Source organism: Nyctereutes procyonoides, unplaced genomic scaffold (genome assembly GCF_905146905.1).
Source record: "Nyctereutes procyonoides isolate TBG_1078 unplaced genomic scaffold, NYPRO_anot_genome, whole genome shotgun sequence".
NCBI lineage: Eukaryota > Metazoa > Chordata > Mammalia > Carnivora > Canidae > Nyctereutes > Nyctereutes procyonoides.
In genome coordinates, this window is record NW_026575020.1 from 911,848 (window position 1) to 930,926 (window position 19,079).

The 19,079-nt window shown below is 58.3% G+C and overlaps 2 protein-coding genes across 8 annotated transcripts; one reads left to right on the forward strand and one right to left on the reverse strand.

Annotated features, from left to right (window-relative positions):
* Positions 1-3,288: 3,288 nt before the first annotated feature.
* Positions 3,289-7,864, forward strand: SLC25A39 (solute carrier family 25 member 39). 3 transcript variants are annotated; one of them, XM_055303351.1, is made up of 12 exons: positions 3,289-3,425; positions 4,432-4,531; positions 4,665-4,724; positions 4,845-4,889; positions 5,120-5,253; positions 5,626-5,693; positions 5,836-5,960; positions 6,137-6,310; positions 6,654-6,763; positions 6,986-7,067; positions 7,142-7,222; positions 7,336-7,864. In XM_055303351.1, exons 2-12 carry the CDS (start codon positions 4,447-4,449, stop codon positions 7,449-7,451), a joined length of 1,080 nt encoding a protein of 359 aa, XP_055159326.1. In that variant the 5' UTR covers positions 3,289-3,425; positions 4,432-4,446; the 3' UTR covers positions 7,452-7,864. The 3 variants fall into 3 exon arrangements, with proteins under 3 accessions (XP_055159326.1, XP_055159198.1, XP_055159261.1); XM_055303223.1 differs by having other exon boundaries at positions 3,305-3,425; positions 5,144-5,253; XM_055303286.1 differs by lacking the exons at positions 3,289-3,425; positions 4,432-4,531; positions 4,665-4,724; positions 4,845-4,889; positions 5,626-5,693 and having other exon boundaries at positions 5,165-5,253.
* Positions 7,865-8,519: 655 nt separating this feature from the next.
* RUNDC3A (RUN domain containing 3A) lies at positions 8,520-17,921 on the reverse strand. 5 transcript variants are annotated; one of them, XM_055327682.1, is made up of 11 exons: positions 17,757-17,921; positions 13,988-14,103; positions 13,281-13,414; positions 13,027-13,112; positions 11,973-12,062; positions 11,770-11,850; positions 11,507-11,672; positions 11,251-11,408; positions 10,378-10,515; positions 10,140-10,246; positions 8,520-9,112 (listed from the first exon to the last, which is right to left on the reverse strand). In XM_055327682.1, exons 1-11 carry the CDS (start codon positions 17,861-17,863, stop codon positions 8,970-8,972), a joined length of 1,326 nt encoding a protein of 441 aa, XP_055183657.1. In that variant the 5' UTR covers positions 17,864-17,921; the 3' UTR covers positions 8,520-8,969. The 5 variants fall into 5 exon arrangements, with proteins under 5 accessions (XP_055183657.1, XP_055183649.1, XP_055183642.1 ...); XM_055327674.1 differs by having other exon boundaries at positions 13,281-13,417; XM_055327667.1 differs by having other exon boundaries at positions 13,281-13,429.
* Between the last annotated feature and the right edge of the window lie 1,158 nt (positions 17,922-19,079).

A 19,079-nucleotide genomic window follows, 5' to 3' on the forward strand; every position in this document is an offset into this window, starting at 1 on the left:
CAGTACAGTTTTCTGTATCTCACCCACCCCTCCCTGCCCTCGAGCTCCAATCAAAACTCTGACTTGACATTTAGCTCTGGGCCTGGCCTCCAGGAAGGCAGCTTTAGGTGGGGACTGCACTGGCCGTGAACTCGCAGGTGCTGGGGGGTCCATGGAAAGGAGCTAAGCACTATTCAGGCCCTACACATGTATTCCTAGGTTCTGGGGGTTCAAGCTGGGGAGGGGACACTGTCCTGCCACTGGGCTTGCTGGGGAAGAATTCAGTCTCACAATAAACTACCTTCCATTTATGTTCTTCCCCTGGCGCCAGGCAAGGACTTGTCCATCAGTCCCCACAGTTCCTGGGACTGGTATTGTTTGCTCCTCTTTTACAATTGAAAGGAGTTTCTGTTTTTCCATCTGATGAGGAGGCCAGTGAGGGCCACATGGGGCCACATGGTGTCTCTGGAAGGACCACTGAGTGCTTGCAGTCAGTGTGAACCATGGCTAAGTGCCACTTTCTCCTCAGGTCTCTGAGCTTGTTCCTCTGAGCAGGCAAGTCTAGCCAGGGCTCCAGAGCTTCATCGGTATCTCAAGGCTCCTGCTCCCCTCTGCAATTGCCAGGACTAACCTTGGGAGATGTGTCCACCAGCTCCAGGGGTGCCTCATAGCTCACAGATAACCTCTCCCACCTGCCCAGACTGCTGCCATGGGACTGGGCTTTGGTCACACCAATGATGCCTCAAAGCATTTTCCTGTGGTGGAAGGCAGGGACTGTGAGTTGATCATCTCTGAGGTCCTGACAGGGGCCACAGAACCATTTGATGACTCTTCATATGGCTTTCACAGATGTACGTTTAGCTAGGAGTCTGCAAGTCAGGCGGGATGAGTGACATCGTCCTTATTTTCAGATAAGGAAACAGGTGCAGTGACAAATCTCAAAGACATCCTTATTGCAAGAAGAACACCAGAAATGGAATGTAAGCCCCTTATTCTACTGTGGGGGAAACTGAGGCTCAGAAGTCACCAGGTTTTGTTTCCGACCACTTATTTGCAGCTGTATGACTTTGGTTCTGGGCGGGAAGGGGTGTAAGGAATTATTACTTATCTGTGCCTGCATTTGGAGTCAGAGGTAGGACCAGAATCTGGTTGCTCTAAAGGCCTTTTCCATAACTTTCCAAGGTGGTGGTGGTGGTGGCGGCGGTGAATCAATAATAAAGATGATGACAATAATAATAATAGTCACCGAGTGTTTGCCACATGATAGACAAGGGTCTAAACACTTTACAGCTATAAGCTCATTAAATCTGCACATGTTGCCTGTGAGGTGGGTGCATTATTTTCCCCATCAGCTCATTGTATAAAGTGGTGGAACTCGGGCTTACAGGCATTAAGATATTTGCTAGAGGTGGCACAGCTCCTGCAGGAAACAGCCGGGATCCACTGGAGCCAGGTCCCTGCCTCCCAAGGGCTGTGATCTTGAGACAAGCCCCACAGGCTATATTTCTTGGGGTTCTCGAGGCCTGAGGCCAGAGCACATAAAACCTTCACAGGTGAGCAGGTCACCGCAGGGAGCAGAGAACACAAGTTGAGAATGGGTTGGGGGTAGGGGGTGGTGGGACTCTGGCAGTTGGGGGTTTGAATCCTGGCTCTTTCATTCGAGTGACCTTGGTGCGATCTGACCTCTTCGGCCTCCATTTTCTCATTCGTAAAACGCAGGTTGCGCGGGAGAGATCTTGGTTCCATTACACACGGGGAGTCACCGTTCGCGAGGCCCTCAGTTTCCTCCTCGGTAAAATGGGGAGAGTCATCTCTTGGCTGTGGATTATGAACCTGTTCGGCTAAACCGTAACTTTGAGGCTGTGAAAGACCGTAATAGAAGCTGGGTTCTCGCCTGAACATACAGTCTATAAAAGGATTTTTCGTCATTTCAGACCTCCACTGGCTGGGGAAGGGATGCAAGGGGCGCCTGCCCCCTGCGCTTTCCCAGCGGCCGCGGCCACTAACCCCCCGCGTTACAGTTCTCACTCTCCCGCCGCTAAACTAGGGCTTGCAAGCCTCCCGGAGCCGCACAACCGGTTTCAGGGAAAGCTGATGGTTGGCCCCTCGGAATCCACGTGCTAGCCTCCCGGGCGCCGAATGGCTGGGCGGCTGGAGCCCGAGAAGCTGGTGACGTCCCAGTCACGGTCGGCCCCTCTTAAAGGCGCAGGTTCGCACCCCGCGTTCGCCTTTCTGTGTTCGGACAAATAATGACGACCGCGCCAAAGTCTTAAAGGCGAGGCAAGTGGTGGGGTCTCAGGTGCAGAGCTTGCAGTGGGGGAGAGACGTCTCCCCGAGAAGCGGGATCAGAGGCGTCAGCGCAGGATTTAAGCCCACCTGTCACCCCGCGAGGCAGGCTGATGCAGAGTGAAGTACCTGGGCGGTTCCAATTCCAGGCACTTAACTTCCAGCCTCAGTTTCATCTCCTGTAAAAAGGAGCCCGATGATAAGATACTCCTAAAGTTCGGGGGCGTAGAAGTAACGCTGAGAGAGTAACCAACGCAAGCAAAAATGTCATTCCCCTTCTTCCCTCCTCAATCCCCTCTCAGTGCGGAGGAGGAACCCGAGGCCCAGAGGGGCGGTGTACCTTGCCCAAGGTCACACGGTGGTGGGACTAAGCCTCAATCGAGTCCGGCTGACCCCGCTTTCCTGGCTCCGGGGACGACCTCCTCCCCCATCCAGCCTGCCTGGCCCGAGTCACAGTTCGTCTAACCCCACCGCCCGCACGCCCGCGGTACCCAGCGGTTTGCCACGTGGTTGCAGAGCGGGACCGCAGTCGATTATCCGTAAAATGGAGACAGTGGCAATTCCCGCTCGGCAGGTCGTCATTAAGTCGCAAAACCTCAGCAGGAAGCCGGCGGGTGTCAGGCGTCACCATCTGATCGCCCCGTGGCCTTGGAAGAACTGATTCAGGCCCCCGCCTCCCCGCAGAGGACCCTGAGGAAGAGCCGGAGGACGCGCTACCCACGTGGGTCTGGGAAGTTAGGGGGAGCGCCGGGACTCCCCGGGCAACGCTCGGCCGGGGTCCTGGTCAAGGATGGAGTTTGTGAGAAAGCGCTATTAAGCGCGATACTACCGCAGGCCACGCACGACAGGGGCACCCAAGACCTCGGGGCGCTGGCCCCGGGCCGCCACCCACGGGACTCCAGCCGCGCGGGTACGCGGGCGCGGCGCGGGTCCGCGAGAGGCAGCGAGTGGGCGGGGCCGGCGGCACTCCGGGTGTGCGGCTGGTCGGCCGGCGGAGGGCGGGGCCTGGCGGCGCGGTCTGGGGGCGGGGCGAGCTCCGGTGCTTGCAGAGGCGGCCTTGGTGCTGGGCGAGCGCGCGCGGACCGTACAGCGGCCGCCGAGCGGCCATGGGCCCGCTGGGCCCCGGGCGCCGCGCAGCGCGAGCACCGGCCTAGAGCCAGGTGGGTGGACCTGGGCCGGGGGTGGGGGCGGACGTGGGCCTGCGGGGGTCCCGGGGAACCTGAACCCCGGCTGGACTGGGGGCCGGGAGTCGCGAGCCGCCCGCCGACCTGGGCGGTCCCGCCGGGCGTCCCCTGCTCAGGGCCCGGGAGAGAGTCTGTCTTCCCAAACCAACTCCCGACCGTCTCGGCCGAAGCCCCGGCCTCTGCCTTGGGGAGAGAGCGCGGAGAGCGTGTCCTTTCCATCCAGACCTGGGGGACTGGCCCTTCCGGCCTCGGGAGGAGGGTGCGTGCGTCCGGGGAGGGCCGGGCACCAGCCTCCAGCCCCGAGAGCCGACCGTCCTGCCGTCTGATTTGTTTACCCGTTTCCCGCATTGCTCGGCCCCACCTTCCATGCCCCGTGACTCAGAGCACTCGGGGCCCGCCTTGCGAGTGAGGGGAGAGGGGGGCAGGTTCAGGCGTCCTGATCTTTGGGTCCCGAGGCCAAACAGGGCGCCTGCCCCCATGAGGGGGACGCAGGGATTCCGTGTTGCTCAGACGAGGGAATGGCAGTGAGCCATTACTGCTTCCTAAGCATGAGTAACTACTCCCGGAGTGACCTTGTTCAGGTCATCCCCGCTCTCTGAGTCTCTGTCCATTGGTAAAGTAGAGATGACAGTAACTGCTTTCAACGGTGATTGTGGGACGCCTGGGTGGCTCAGTGGTAGAGCATCTGCCTTTGGCTCAGGTCATGATCCCGGGGTCCTGGGATCGAATCCCGCATCCGGCTCCCTGCATGGAGCCTGCTTCTCCCTCTGCCTGTGTCTGCTTCTCTCTCCGTGTCTCTCATGAATGAATAAATAAAATCTTAAAAAGAAAAAAGTGAATTGTGAGGATCGCTCGAATTCATATTTAGTGAGTGAATTGGGGTGATGGGCTGGTTCAGATCCCAAAGTGCCCTCACCTGGGTTCTTCCCCTCCCACTGATTTCTGTTGTGAATTGGGGTCCAATTGACTATTTGTTTTTCAGAATTGAAGCTGCAAGATGGCTGACCAGGACCCTGGGGCTATTAGCCCCCTCCAACAAATGGTGGCCTCAGGAACTGGGGCTGTGGTCACCTCCCTCTTCAGTAAGATCTGGGGAGGTGTGAGGCGGGTAGCTGGGGGCTGGGGAAGACCTGAGATTAGAGGTGACTTGGCCCTGGAGGAGGGCTCGGGGATGGGGTCCTGAAAGGAGCCTTCAGACCTGCCCTCCTCCTCCAGTGACACCTCTGGACGTGGTGAAAGTACGCCTGCAGTCTCAGCGCCCCTCCATGGCCAGTGGTGAGTGCCTGACCCTGAAGCCAACATGGGAGGTGCATGGGCAAAATGGATCTTCCAGAGATGGGGTCCCTGGGACAGGTAGGTGGCTCTTCTGACTTAAGGGACTGCCTTGTATTTTAGAGCTGATGCCTCCCTCCAGACTCTGGAGCCTCCCCTACGCCAAATGTGAGTTCCCCTAGTCATAGGGGGCTTATCATGGTCCGGGGGAGGGAGGGTCCTAGTCTCCCCGGGACCTGAGGGCTCCACAGCCCTAGAACACACTTTCAGGTCAAATTCGTGAGCAAGAATGTCCACCCAGGGATCACTGCCTCTGCCGGCCCCTAGGGATGGGGCTCAACACCTTCCTGCAGTGTTCCAGGGCACTGTTGTCCTAATGCCCCCCTCCCCTTCCCCAGTACCCTCCTCTCTCCAATCCACAGGGAAGTGCCTCCTATACTGCAATGGTGTTCTGGAACCCCTGTACTTGTGTCCAAATGGTGCCCGCTGTGCCACCTGGTTTCAGGACCCTACCCGCTTCACTGGCACCATGGTGAGGAGCAGCTGTGCCTTCATCTGGGTCTCTAGGCCTTCCTGAGGGATTCACATTGGTCAGACGGCAGACCTGGGAAAGAACGCAGACCTGGGAAAGAACGGGTGGTGCAAAGGAAGTAGGGGTGGTCAAGGGCTTCCCTGAGGCAGTGCTTCTGTCTGTGAAGTTTTGAAGGGTGAGAAGGAGTCTGCTTGGAGGTAAATGAGAGATTGCATGCGTGCAGCCTGAGGGGCTCCTGCCTCTCAGCGGGACCCAGGGCTGTGGGCAGAGATGAGAGCATCAGGCTAGGGCCAAGTCTGGGTTAGCCCCATCACAGAGCTTAATCATGTTCCTCTTTCCTTTCCTCCCTTGGGCTGGTGTCCGCGTGGCCAGGACGCTTTTGTGAAGATCATGAGGCATGAGGGCACCAGGACCCTGTGGAGTGGCCTCCCAGCCACCTTGTGAGTATCTGGGTCCTGCGTATTGCTTTTCCCTGCTGAGATGCTCTGACCCTTTATTCTCCTGTGGGCTGGCCGGGGCAGGGGAGGCCTGGGAGGTTGAGAGCCTTTGGGAGTCTCAGCTGACATCTGTTCACACTTTCAGGGTGATGACTGTGCCGGCCACTGCTATCTACTTCACTGCATATGACCAACTCAAGACCTTCCTTTGTGGTCGAGCCCTGACTTCTGACCTCTACGCGCCCATGGTGGCTGGTGCCCTAGCCCGCTGTGAGCATAGCCCTGGGCCCTTGATCTCTCTGACTCCCAGCCGTGCTTGAGCCTAGTCCTGGCTTCCAGTTCTGATATCTGGCAGCTGGCGGGTAGAGGGATCTCTTGGGCCCCTGGATCCTGGGAAAGCTGCCGAAGGGACCTGTGAGCTGACCCTGCCCCGCTGTTCCTCCTAGTGGGCACCGTGACTGTGATCAGCCCCTTGGAGCTGGTGCGGACAAAGCTGCAGGCCCAGCATGTGTCCTACCGGGAGCTGGGCGCCTGTGTCCGAGCAGCTGTGGCTCAGGGTGGCTGGCGCTCGCTATGGCTGGGCTGGGGCCCCACTGCCCTTCGGGATGTGCCCTTTTCAGGTAGGAATCAGGTGCAGCGGGTGGGGTAGGGGAGCCTCTGGATGACACTCTGCATGACACACAAGGTCTATGGTTAAGTCCCGATTTTACTATTATTGACTTTAAAGTTACCTTTCTTGGCCTTGACTATCATGTGAAATGGGCCCAGCAGGCAGGGTAGTCACCCAGGTTTATCAGGAGAAGATTCCTGTAGAGGGCATGTTATAGAAACTGGCACACAGCAGGCAGTCCTCATTACCAGGAGGGAGGGGTTGTCACATTGTGTGGTAGTGGAAAATGGGAGGTTTGGGGCCACCCCATTGCCCCCTCAACTCTAATGAGTGTACCTCTGTGTCCCCCCAAGCCCTGTACTGGTTCAACTATGAGCTGGTGAAAAGCTGGTTGAGTGGGCTCAGGCCAAAAGACCAGACATCTGTGGGCATGAGCTTTGTGGCTGGCGGCATCTCAGGGACGGTGAGTTGATCAGGGAGTAGGGCTGGTAGCTGTGTCCTTGGGAGGCCTGAGGATTGTTAGAGGTACTCAAGAGAAGAGTGCTGGAGTAGCAGCACGTCAGCTGCCTGTCAAGCAGCATGCTCGCCCTTCCCAGGGAAGCCCTAGCTAAGGTTGGCAGAGCTTGGCTGGATGCAGGGTATGGGGTTTGGGGAATGGAGACAAGCTCTCTCCCCACTGCACCAGGTGGCGGCCATCCTGACTCTACCCTTCGACGTGGTGAAGACTCAACGCCAGGTCGCGCTGGGAGCGGTGGAGGCTGTGAGAGGTAAGGTTCTGGCTAGTGTGGGGCCGGGTGGGGGCCCAAGTGGGGTCTTACTGGGCCATGCCTCACATTTGCAGTGACGCCCCCACGAGCCGACTCCACCTGGCTGCTGCTGCGGAGGATCAGGGCTGAGTCAGGCACCAGGGGGCTCTTTGCAGGTAAACCTGTGTGTGTGTGCGCGTGTGTGCGTGCATGTGTCCCCAAGTTCAGGAAGGATTGGGGCTTCCCCTGGGGCCCTGACTTCTGACCCTCCTGCCCCTTCTCATTGCAGGCTTTCTCCCAAGGATCATCAAGGCCGCCCCTTCCTGTGCCATCATGATCAGCACGTATGAGTTTGGCAAAAGCTTCTTCCAGCGGCTCAACAGAGAACAGCCTCTGGGCCCTTAGAAGGAGATGGGACAAGGACTCCATCTTTTCCATGGATTGGGACGGGTGGTGGGCGGAAGGAGACTGAGCCAAGTGCCTTGTCCTCAGCACTGAGGGAAGGGGCCTCATTTCCCTTCCCCCTCAACTCTGAGCCCCAGGGGTAGGGGGCTACCCCTCTAGGCCTGCTCAGGCCCCCCCAAAACAGCTTTCTTCCTGCCATTTCACATTCCCAAGCCCCAAGGATAATCACTATTCCACCACCACCCCCACCCCAAGTTGAAGACCAAATCTAACTCACCCCTCCCTTCCCGCTGTTTTCCTCTGTGTTTGCTGTAGCTGGGTCTGCTCCCAGGAGCCACAAAACCCTGGGCCTGGTGTAGTCTGTACCCATCCCTGTTAATTCTTGGAATCTAAAGATGATGAACTTCTCTCCAGTGCCTGTGACTGCAGGGTGTTTTGGGGGTGGGGAGGCAAGTGGGACTTGGTGAGTGATTTGCACAAAGGAGGCCTGGAAGGGACCTTGATGTTGGTTTTGACTACCCAGCTGGTACCCATATAGAGCCCCCCCCCCCCCCCCCGCGCAGCTTAGTGCCAGGTCAGGGTGAGGACCCAGAGTTGAAGGGGCAACAAGTAGTGTTAGGGCCAGGGTGGGGGGTGGTGAGATCTAGCCCCAAGGGCATACTTTGATAGAGGTTACTTCTTTGGGTCTCAACTTTGGGCCAAAGCTGAATTGCTCAGGATGATGGATTATCTTCAAAGCTAAATTGCTCAGGGCCCTTCTAGGGCTTGTCTCCTCCATCCTGCCCCCAAGATGTTCAGGGTCTTCTCTGCTGGTGCTAACAAATTAAGAGTATCTGGTTAAGTGGGGCATTTACATGTCTTGGTCCTGCTCTGGACAGTCACTTCATACCAAAGCCACCCACTTCTGGGATCATTCTGACCAGTCTGCTCCTGTGGGCACACACCCATTCTGTCTGCCAGCACCTCCGTGCTCCTGGGTCCAGCACTGGCTCTGTTGAGTTGTGCCACCTCAGGACAGTGCCCAGTCCTGTCCCCCCCCCACAGACAAAGTTGCCCTCAGTCTTCTGGTTTTTATTTGCCTGTTCCCATCAGAGCCCCTGCCCCGGGGGCTGAGGGGGGAGGACTCCAGGGAATATACAGGGCAGACTGGAGAGGCAGGGGGTTGGGGCGCTGAGGCTGGACCACCAGCTCCTGAGGAGGGTGGTGGGGATGAGCGAAGATGAGTCCCACAGGAAGCCAGCCAGGTGCCAGGGCCACCAGAAGAATGGGAAAAGCTTTCCCAAGGGCTCCCTGTGACTGTAGTACCCCTTCGTCCTGGCCCAACTGGCTTCCCTTTGCAGCTCCTGCTCCCTTGGGCAGAAAGTTAAAATGGGCAAGAAGCAAAGGGTGCCTTTCGCAAGAGACCCATGGCTGGGTGGGCAGCGTTCTCTGGAAAAGTGGCCTGGATTGGGGAACTCAGGAAAGGCAGCAGGTGTCTGCGCCCCTGGCAGGTGGGGCTGGCGCTGCCCACACCGCTCCTCAGCTGGGACTCAGTGCCGGGCTGCCCTCAGGACTGTCGCTCACCAGGCACTCGTTGGATTTGAAGCTCGCCAGGGACTTGCAGCTGGGGATGGAGGCCAGGGAGCCGCAGAGGCCCAGCATGGAGGGCGTGGGGTCCTTCCCTGGGGAGAGAGGGCGGGTGAGGCCGAGCCAACCGGTCTGGCTGCGTGTGAGCTGGGGCAGGGGGGTTTGCAGGCGAAGGTAGTGGAGGGGTAGCCCCCCCCCCCGGGGAAATTTTCCTCATTTCTGGAGCATTTGCCATTTTCAATTAAACCCTGATAAGCATCTGCCCATGCCATGCACAGTGCCGGGGACACTGTATTGTAATCGTCAGTTTATGTCTCTGTCTCCCCCTGAGGTTCATCCTCTCTGTCTGTTTATTAAACACACGGTGAGCACTTGTTCCGTTCCAAGCACTGGGGATACAGAGAACGGACGAGACACAGTCCCTGCCCTCACGGAGCTCACAGTCTGGGGGGGGAGACAGACACACAGACAATCACAAACACAGTGTGGTGGGGTTCCACGTCCATAGCCTGCCTTGTCTCAAAGAAGATCTAAAGTCATCCAGTACAGTGTGGTGTTTAGAAAGAAAAGGCGGAAGTCCAGGCACCAGGAAAACTAGGGTAGGGAACCAAGGTGAAGCCAGGGGAGGGCAACACAAAATGCATGCGTTGAAGTCCTGGACATTCGCTTGAAGGGAGCCACTAATTTGGCTCTGAGCTTCCTGGCAGCCAAAGAAAAGGGGGAAACAAGGGTCAGGCAAGCGGTTCACAGAATGCATGAGACAAGAGCAAATCAGTTAGGCAGAGAATTCCCCGAGAATGTGTGAGCCCCTTGAGGATATCATGATGGCAAAAAGCCATTGAACCCCCACCATATGCCACACTAGAATCAGCATCCCCATTTTGCAGACAAGAAGGGCTCAGCAAGGTGAACTGATTGACCAAGCTCACACAACCAGAGGAGGCGCAGCTGGGGTTTGCACTGGGGTCTGCTGAGCACCCCAAACCAAGCTCTTAAGTGCTGTGCTAAGCTCTCTGGAAAGTCTGAATGAAGGAAGGAATTGGCCAGAGTCTGACCGCAGGCCCCAAGGCTTGGCTTCAGCCCTTCTTGGATGAACGTTAGGTGCTGGAATGGGGAGCTCACCGATGGGGCCCCAGGGCTCCTCGTCCCGTTTGCCCTCTCCCAGGCGCTGGGAGTCTGAGCTCAGACTGGCTTCAGCTGACAGCGGCTCCGTGCTCATGAAACTGTGTCTGTGGCAGAGCAGAGGGCTGGTGTGTGGGCAGAGGCCTACAGCCCACCCCCTCCCACGCCCCCTGCCAGTGCCCCTCTTCCCCAGTAAGGGCCAGCACTCAGGCCCAAGCTGAGCCAGGCTGAGGCTTACCTCCGGTAGAGCTTGGGATTGTTGGCACCCTCTGCCCCATTCAGCGTTCCCAGGGATGGCCATTGGTTGACCAGGGGCGTGGTGAGGTCTTTGGAACCCTGGGCCAGGGGAACGTGGTCACCGGGGATCAGACCTGTCCTGGGATGGGGAGGAGGGGTCAGGCCTGACTAGAAGAGGGAACAGAAGTGGGGAAGGGGGGCTCAGCAAGGGGTGGGGGCCGGGGTTATGAATGAAATCTGAAGAAATGGGGACAGAATGTTGAGGACCAGTAGGGCAGATCCTGGGAGTCAGTGGAGGGTACTGAGGGTCAGAGTGTGCTCATGTTGGGGGTTGGAGGGAATAAATAGGATGTTGTGCGAGCAAGTCAGTGATAGAGTGGGTAGAGAATAGAATGGGAATCCTGAAGGGTAATGGAGTATCTTGGGGGATCATGCTGGGAGGTCACAGGATGATTAAGAGGTTTAGGGAGAGAGCTATCAGAGAGATGATTAGTGGGGTTAGGGGTCACTGTGGGATGATGGTCAGTGGTTATAGATCAGAGAGGGAATAAAGCCATCATGTCGAACGTTGCTGAGTAATATTTGAGGTCCTTCGGAGTAATGGGGTCGCAGCAGTAACCTTCTGTAGCCATGCTAGTTGATAAAGTGGGGAGCCGGTTTTGCCTGGGGCGGGTGTCCCTGGATCTTATGTTGAGGGTAACTTAGTTCACTGGGGAGGGAGGGGGTCTCGGGGTGGAGGTGAAGGGATCAGTGGTTGGATGCTGGCGGTTGGTTGCGCTGGCTGCTGTTATCGAGAAAGGTGATGTCAGAGTCAGTGGGGGCGATGTGGTCGGGGAGGCCGGGACGGGGGCAGGGCGGCGGCGGCGGCGCTCACAGCTGCTCCTGCAGCTCCAGGATCACGCCTTCCAGCTCCCGCTTCTCGCGCTGGTTCTGCGCCGCCGCCTCCTCCAGCTGCAGCTGCAGCCGCCGGTTCTCCGCCTCCAGGTCCTTCAGCTGCGACTCGCGCAGGCGCACCAGCTCCTCCAGGTAGCCCTGCGGGGCGCCGGCTCAGCCCGGGCGGCCGGACCGTGGGGTCCCAGCGGCCGCCCGCCCGCTCCCCGGGTCCCGCTCCCCCGCCGCGCATCACGCACCTTCTGCGCGTAGACGATGCGGAACTTCTGTTCCATCTTGTGCCATTTGCTGTACCAGCTGTCCTCGTCGGTGACGAGCGGCAGGTACGGGTGCTCGGGCGAGTTGTCCTCGCTCGTACTGCTCTCAGCGCTGTGCCGCTCCTCCTCGTCCGTCAGGTAGTCGTAGCTTGGGGGAACGAGTAGTGGGCACGGCCCGCCCCGCCCGCGCGCGCCTCCCGGGCCCGCCCCCCCCGCCCCCGCCCCCGCCACACCGCGCTGCTCACCTCTGGGTGAACTTTAGGTAGGGTGTATAATCGATGACCACGGGGGTCTTCCCGTCCAGCACTTCGCCCTTTAGGCAGAAGCTGCAGTGGGGGCCGGGGGAGAACCGCAGGGTTGGGGTGGGTACGAGCGGATGGGAGTGTGGACGTTCTTGGCTAAACTCCCGCCGCCGCCGCCGCCGCCGCCGCCGCCACCCAGTCCCAACCTGAAGTCTATGGCGCTCAGTCCGATCAGCATCCCGGTGAGGACGGTGGCTTCCTCCCGAAGCATGATGGCTCCCGAGTCGTAGAAACGCCTGCGGGGGGTGAGGGAGTGAGAGGGGGTCCCGCTCGAGGAGCTGATGGTGCAGCATCCTCCCACGGAGGGCCCACCCCTCGGGATTTCGCGCGTTGGCTTGCTACAAACCTGTCCCAGAGAGGGAGGTACCTCTCTCCTGCTCGCCCCTCCGGTGTAGATCTTGTCTTTCCCTCAGAGTGGTGCCCACTGTGTCTCCCATGTATTAGATCGTGTGTTCCCCAAGAATACTCTCCTCCATCCTCTGAACTACCCCTTTCCCACCGAGTATGGGGTCCTCCCGGTCCGTAAAGTCAGGAAACAAGTTCTAATCATTAGTGCCTGGCATATACTAGGTGCTCAAAAATATGTTGATGTGAACTCTGAAATGTGAGGACAGACTAGAGATAGAATGGGACAACCATCAGGTTGTATGTGACCACGGAGTTCGGGAGGGGGGTATGGGGAGCAGGGGAGACACATGCCCGGGACTGTACTCAGTTTCAAACACATCCTGCCTGTGAACCTGCACCTGAGACCCAATCTCTGCAAACCCGCAGTGCGGGGACTGAAGCTCTGCACACTGGAACTCTAGTCCACCGGTGGCAAGCACAGACTTCTTGTCACTGTTTGGGGAGTAGGTAGGGCTCTGTGTTATAGGTCATGGAACAATGCCAAGAGGTAAAATGATACCATAGTTGAGGCTTGTTCAGAGGTCTGTCTAAGGTTAGAGCTGTGCATGACATCAGTACTGTGGAGTGATGGGAAAGAATGAATTTGACTTGGAAGAAATGGTGGTGGTGCTAAAGGTGTGTCCTGGGACCAAAAGCTCAGTGGCCAAAGGAGGGGGGGAAGGGAGCTAGCAGTGCATGCTGGGAGTTGTAGTCCAGGTACCAGAGGTTGCTCCAGGAATTTAAGGCTCAAACATGTTTAGGGAGTGAAGTGCACACTGGGCCTGTGGTCTGAGCTGACTAAGAGGGCCTGACCTGGTGGTCCGGGTGTCCCGCAGAGCTGTGGTGATGTATTCCGACATTCGCTTCTCCATCAGTGCCACCCGGATCCATGCCCGGCCCTGGAAAGACACTCTACTTGTACACCACTGGGTGGTTGCTCTTCTACCCGGTGCTGGTAGGCAGAGTTGAAGAACAAGGAGCAGGCTACACACCCACCCACCCACCCAGCCCACCCCAGCTCCCTGCAACCAACAGCTACCCTGGCCCTGTCCACCCAGGCCCCTCACCTTGGCTCGGGCGGTGCTGATGTTCTCCATGTTCTCAATGCTGCTCACACAGTTGTTGGGCACTTTGCTGCAGGCCAACCGGATATAGTCCCAGAAGCCCCGCTGCCCATCTGAGCTGAACCAGCTCACCGGACCTGCTGGGGCACAGGCTGAGCCAGGGCAGGGAGGGGGCTCAGCAAAACCAGGGAGTTTGCAGAGGGTTCATGTAATGGGGTATGTACACACATGCATAAGTATAAGCAACCACGCCCACCCACAGTTCCTACCTTTTTTTTTTTCTTAAGATTTTATTTATTCATGGGAGAGACAGAGAGAGAGGCAGAGACACAGGCAGAGGGAGAAGCAGGCTCCACACAGGGAGCCCGACATGGGACTCGATCCCGGGTCTCCAGGATCACACCCAGGGCTGAAGGCAGGGCTAAACCACTAAGCCACCAGGGTTGCCCCACAGTTCCTACCCTTAAACGTGTACACACATATGCATGTACACCAGGGACACACTGGCATGGAACTGCACACCTGCTGGTGGGGCTTGTGGGCACCCACTCCCTCCCCTTTTCCCAGCTGTGTGCATGGCCCAGCCATATGGGGGGCCAGGGTCAATGATGGTGTACAGAAGGCCATGAGGTAGATGAGCATGAGTAGCTAGAAGCTAAAGGCTGGGAGTTGGGAGGGCTGGACAATGTGGGACAAGGAGCCAGACCTACCTTTGAAACGGTGGCTGAGGATCTGCTCTAAGATGGCTGCAAAATTCACAAACTCCTCGGATGAGTCATCGATGGGCTCCGCTGTGTATTTCTCCAGCAGCGTTTTCACAGAGAACCTGGTAGGGGTGGGGAAAGGGGGCAGTTGGATGTCCAGTGAGATGAGGGTAATGGTGGTAGAGGAGGGGTGTTAAGCAAAGAGAGGGATTGAAGGGCAGAGAAGAGTTCATGAAGAGCATGGGCGTGGTGGGGAGGCAAAGGAAAAGAAGATAAGAGACAGGGGAGGTATGCAGTGACTGCAGAGATACTGTGACATGCGAGTGATACTGATTGACAAATAGGTGACAAGAGGTGATGGCCAGAGAGAGGAAACTTCAGGAATAAGGCATGCGAGGAGACAGGACAATAGGTAGGAAGATGAGGCACCTAGAGTCAGGGTGGGGGTGCTGTCCCAGAGCCCCTTCCTTGCCCATGCTTTGGAATTACATTTTTGGTGTGTGTGGGTTGGGGGTCACCTAGGAATTAGAAAGTGGGTTTGTGCCCCTGCCCTGAGCTGTCTTCTGCTACTGCTAGAACAAACTTCAGTCCCTTCTGGGGGGGTCACCTGTGCCAGGGCATGTGAGTTGAAGTTGAGCACATGGAGCGTGGGCATGCAGGGGTGGCCAGGTGGGCTCTTAGCACCCGGATGCCCCCCTTCCCCCCTTTCCTTCCTAGCTTGATCGCCCACACACCAGCTGCCCAGAACCAGGCAGTGCAGAGCAGGGCTGGGGCGGTGTGTGTGTGTGTGTGTGTGTGTGTGTGTGTGTGCGTGCGTGCGCAGGGTGTGGGTCTGACACACACTCTGGGTGGGAGGGGGCATTTGCAGCATATCTCTGGAAGGGATCTTTGGGGCCCAGACACCTGGCTTCTCAGAGAGGAAGGGAACCAAGGGAAGCCAATGGGGCTGAGAACTGGAGCTCAGCAGCCCTCATCCCTCTCTGCATCCTGCTTGGGGCCTCAGCTACCTCTGCAGTCCCTACCTCTGCAATCTCCACCTGCCGTCCCTGCAGTGGGGTAGGGCAGAAATGAGGACTCAGCTCCCAACATCCCATTATTGCCCTTTTGTGGGTGGCAGGGCAGGAGTGGGGTATCCAGGGATATGAGGGCTGCTTGGAACTGTCCATCCCCGCCTAAGCTTATCAAGCCCTGTAATGTGCCAAGCACTGTAGTTTGCATGTATTACTCATCCATCCTTACAACAGCTCTGGGAGGTAGGTCCTCTTATCACCCCCATTTTACAGATAAGGTAACCTAGGGTTCAAGAGGTTGACTGATCTGGTCGGAGTCACACGGCTTGTGAGGAGTCAAGTACGTATGTCTGATTCTAAAGCCCTTGCTCTTTCTGCTACATCTTGTGGCTTCCTGCTGGCTGTCACAATTACCAAGGCCTGGGAGCAGCCCCTGCCTCATCTGCCTTCCACTCTGCAGGCTCCAGCCCTTAAGCACTGGCCTCTGAGGCTCTCAGGCCAATGGCAGAACTGAGCCAATGGACATCCCTCCCTTCTCTTTGGGCTTAGAGCTGGTCTGGCCTGAAATCAGAGCCAGGTCAGTTTTGGGGTTGTAGTAGGGGAGGGCAGCCTGGTGGACTCAAATCCTGTTTCCTTGTGATACCCTTGTGGCCTTGGCCAAGTTATTTAATCTCTCTGAGGTCCAAACAGGAATAATAGTACCTGCCCCAGACTCCAGGAAGGACTAGGAGAAGGGGCGTGTGTAGAGGAGACTGGGCAGGGGTGGCAAGGAACTGGGCCGTTAATGGGAAGGTTGGCCCTGCCAGGAGGAGTCTGGTTTGGGGCATTAGCTGAGCCTAATTATGCAGCACACACCACCCTCCTTGATATTTTCTGGTCATCTGGGTCAGCCCTCAGTGGGGGCCTGGGGCTGGTTTCAGCATGGCAGCCATCTGCCATCTATCCTCAGGGGTGCTGCTGAACTGGCCATCGCCCCCGGGAGCCCCATGGTGTTCTCCCTGTTAGGAGGTGCAGTGGCTGCTGCAGGTTACCATGGAGACAGGGAGGCCAGGGCCCAGGGGAGCCCTTGGCCTGCTAAAGGGAACTGTTCTGGGAGCTGGAGGCGAACCACATGATGGTGATGAGGTGGCAGAGGCCTGAGGGGTTTCTGAGCCTTTGTCATGCTCCCAATCCCCCCTAAAACTCTATCCCTCACACCCCGGCTCTACACCCACTTCCAATCCACCAGAACCTCTGCTTCTCCAGCCTAGGCCAAAGGGAGCTCCCCTCGTTCCCCATACACAGGGGAAGGCAGGCAAGAGAAAGAAGCACCTTCTTCTCAGGGACAGGAAAGGTATCATCAGGACAGGGCTAGTTCTGTGTGCCAGGCACTGGGCTAGGCTCCTCCATGAATTATGCCATCGCTATTCCTTGGCGCGGCTATTACATCCACAGTGGGGATGATGAGGCACCCAAGGCCCAGAGTGGTTAGGAGAATTCCCCATGGTTGCACAGCTAATAACTGATCAAGTAAGAGCTTGAGCCTAGGCTGCTCTGTACCACACTGGCAGGGTTTGAGGGGTGAGGGTGGAGGCATTGGTCTGTACTTTGGGCCAGATGGGCCAATGCTACACTCATTCCTTCTATAACATCCCAGGCATTTTTACAGAGGTCTGATGTGAATAGCTCTGTGCCAGGGACTAGGATATAATGGTGTGAGACAGATGCTGTATGGTTGGGTGTGTGCTCAGGAACCTGGAAGGAGCTGTGGGAGGCAGGAGCCAGGGTATCAGGTAAGTGCTGATTCCTGGGGGAAGGAGCAGGGCCGAGGCCTGTGTGTGGGCAGGTAGGGGTAGCAAAGCAGGGCAGCTGAGCCCTGCACCTGGAGCACCTTGCCCTCAGAGGTGGCTTGGGGGTGGGGGAGTTGCAGATGGAGAAGGCAGTTAGCAGGGGGTCCTAGAGGGAGAGAGGAGGGCAGGTGAAGCTGAGGGACAGTGGCTCAGCAGCTGGCCACCCCTGGCTCAAGCAGGGAGGGTGAGTCACTGCGGGGCTGAGGTGGGAAGGTTCCCTTCCTGGGCCCCCCAAAGCAGATGCATCTTCCCAATACTGCGACAGCCCCACCCTCAGGGACCAGTGGCCCTGCCCCTCCCCATCTCCTCCCTTGAACCCAGGAGACCTAGGCTTCTGCAGGCAGACCCAGTCCTTCCCATGGCAGGCACAGTGCCCCTCACCTTGCCTGGGTGCATTCAGGGGCTTTGCCCACACCCCAACTTGACCCTGCCACAGGCTGCAGCTGCCCAGAGATGGAGGAGGGCACCATCTCTGCTCCCTGACTTGAGCATAGGAAATTCTCCCAGGAAAGCCCCACCCCGGAGAGGCCAGGCTGACAGTGAGGGTATGCTTGGAGGGCCATCACGCGGCCACCCGTCAGTTCTTTCCTGCCCACCCCGCCCCCGCCCCCAGCAAGGGAGTCAGCCATCCCACCCCCTCCCCCTCACACAATGTCACTTCCTGGTGTTCACAGGAAGCTGCAGTGCCAATTAAACACCCCTCACCCCCCAGGCCCCGGGCTGGGCATAGGCCTTACTTGGCCTAGAAGGGTAGGGACCAGACCTCAAAGCCCCTCCTGGTCTGGGCCTGAGGGACAGCCGATGCGCTCCTCTTAACTCTGCTTCCTCCCTTTCCTCCGCGGCTGCCCTGCGTCCTCCGGCCGGCACGCTCAGTCCACATTTCCGCAGCCCGGCCCGACGCCTCTCCCTGACCACCCCCCCGCCAGCGGCGCCCACCTGCACACGGTGATCAGGTTCCTACGCTCCACGGCCACATTGCGGGAAGACGCTTTCTTGGAGGACAGCCCCAGAGCCATGGTGGTCTGGACAAAGCTCGCTTCCATCCAGATGTGCGGCCACTGCTGCCGCCACCAGCTGCCCCCTACCCCGCCTGGCGCCCCGGCCCCCTCCCCGCCGGATCACGGCTGGGCCCTGTGCCCGCCGGGGCCCCTGGATCCCTGCACGGCCATCCCCCTGCCGCTGCTCCCGCTGCCCGGCCCCCCGGCACCCTCCCCCGGCGACGATTCCAGAGCAAAACAAGGCCGGGGAGGGAGCTCTCCGAGGTGCTGAGCCGGGGCCCGTCACCCCCTCCCTTAGCCGCTCGCCCCCCTCGGCCGGTGACGTCAGGGCCCTCGGGCCCCGCCCCTGGCAGGCCGGCCACCAATCCGCAGAGGATGCAGAATTTGGGGGTGGGGGCTGGGGCCCGAGGGAGGGCGGAGGGGGTCCCCGGAAGAGGCAGCGATTGGAAGGAGTAAGAGGGGGCATCTGGCCTGTTCTCCACTCCCACACTCAGGGCTGGGGACCCCTTGCCTCGCGTCTCTGAGTTCTGACGACTGAACTCCCTGTTTCTGACCCGTGATGGGTGTTGTCTCAGTTTTCCTCCTGCTGCCAGGGAAAGGAGGTCCTCACCCTCATCCCAGCCCCGCCTCCCCACCCCTTCAGTAACGGCATTCTCAGCGAGACCCGGCCAAGTCTATGTCCAGAGAGCACAGGTGGCCCTTCGTGCTAACCTAGGAGGCCAAGGAGCAGTGGAGACTGTGTACCTGGCGTTTGACTTGTCAGCGCCAATGGATGGATTCAACTGCTCCGGAGGGGGGGGCGGGGGGATGGGAATCCAGAATAGGCTGTAGGAGCCCAGCGCCTAGAACCACTCAGGACAGGGAGACTAGCCTGGCAGCTCCCGGCGGGGGCTCTGTGGAGGATCCCAGTAATAGGGCTGGTGTCCACCAGTGGTGCCAGGGCACTGCTTTCTCTCAGAGTCCTACCCCCTCACATCATCCCCAGGGTGGCTGGCTTGAGTGTTAACCTCATGGCTGCCAGCATCGCTGCATGGTGCCATCAAATCTCTCAGCAAGGCTAGGAGGGCCCCCAAAGCTGATTGCATCTTTTAGGGGAAGGTGGAAGAAATGGATTAATAGTCTGGCTTTCCTGTCACCCTTTGCCTTGCAGTTGTTCTCTTATCCCTGCCCTCACCTGCTCTGTTTCTCTACTCAATCTGTTCTCTTTCACACACTGAAATTCCCAGCTCCCACAGAAATCTTTCTGTGTTGATTAAGAGAA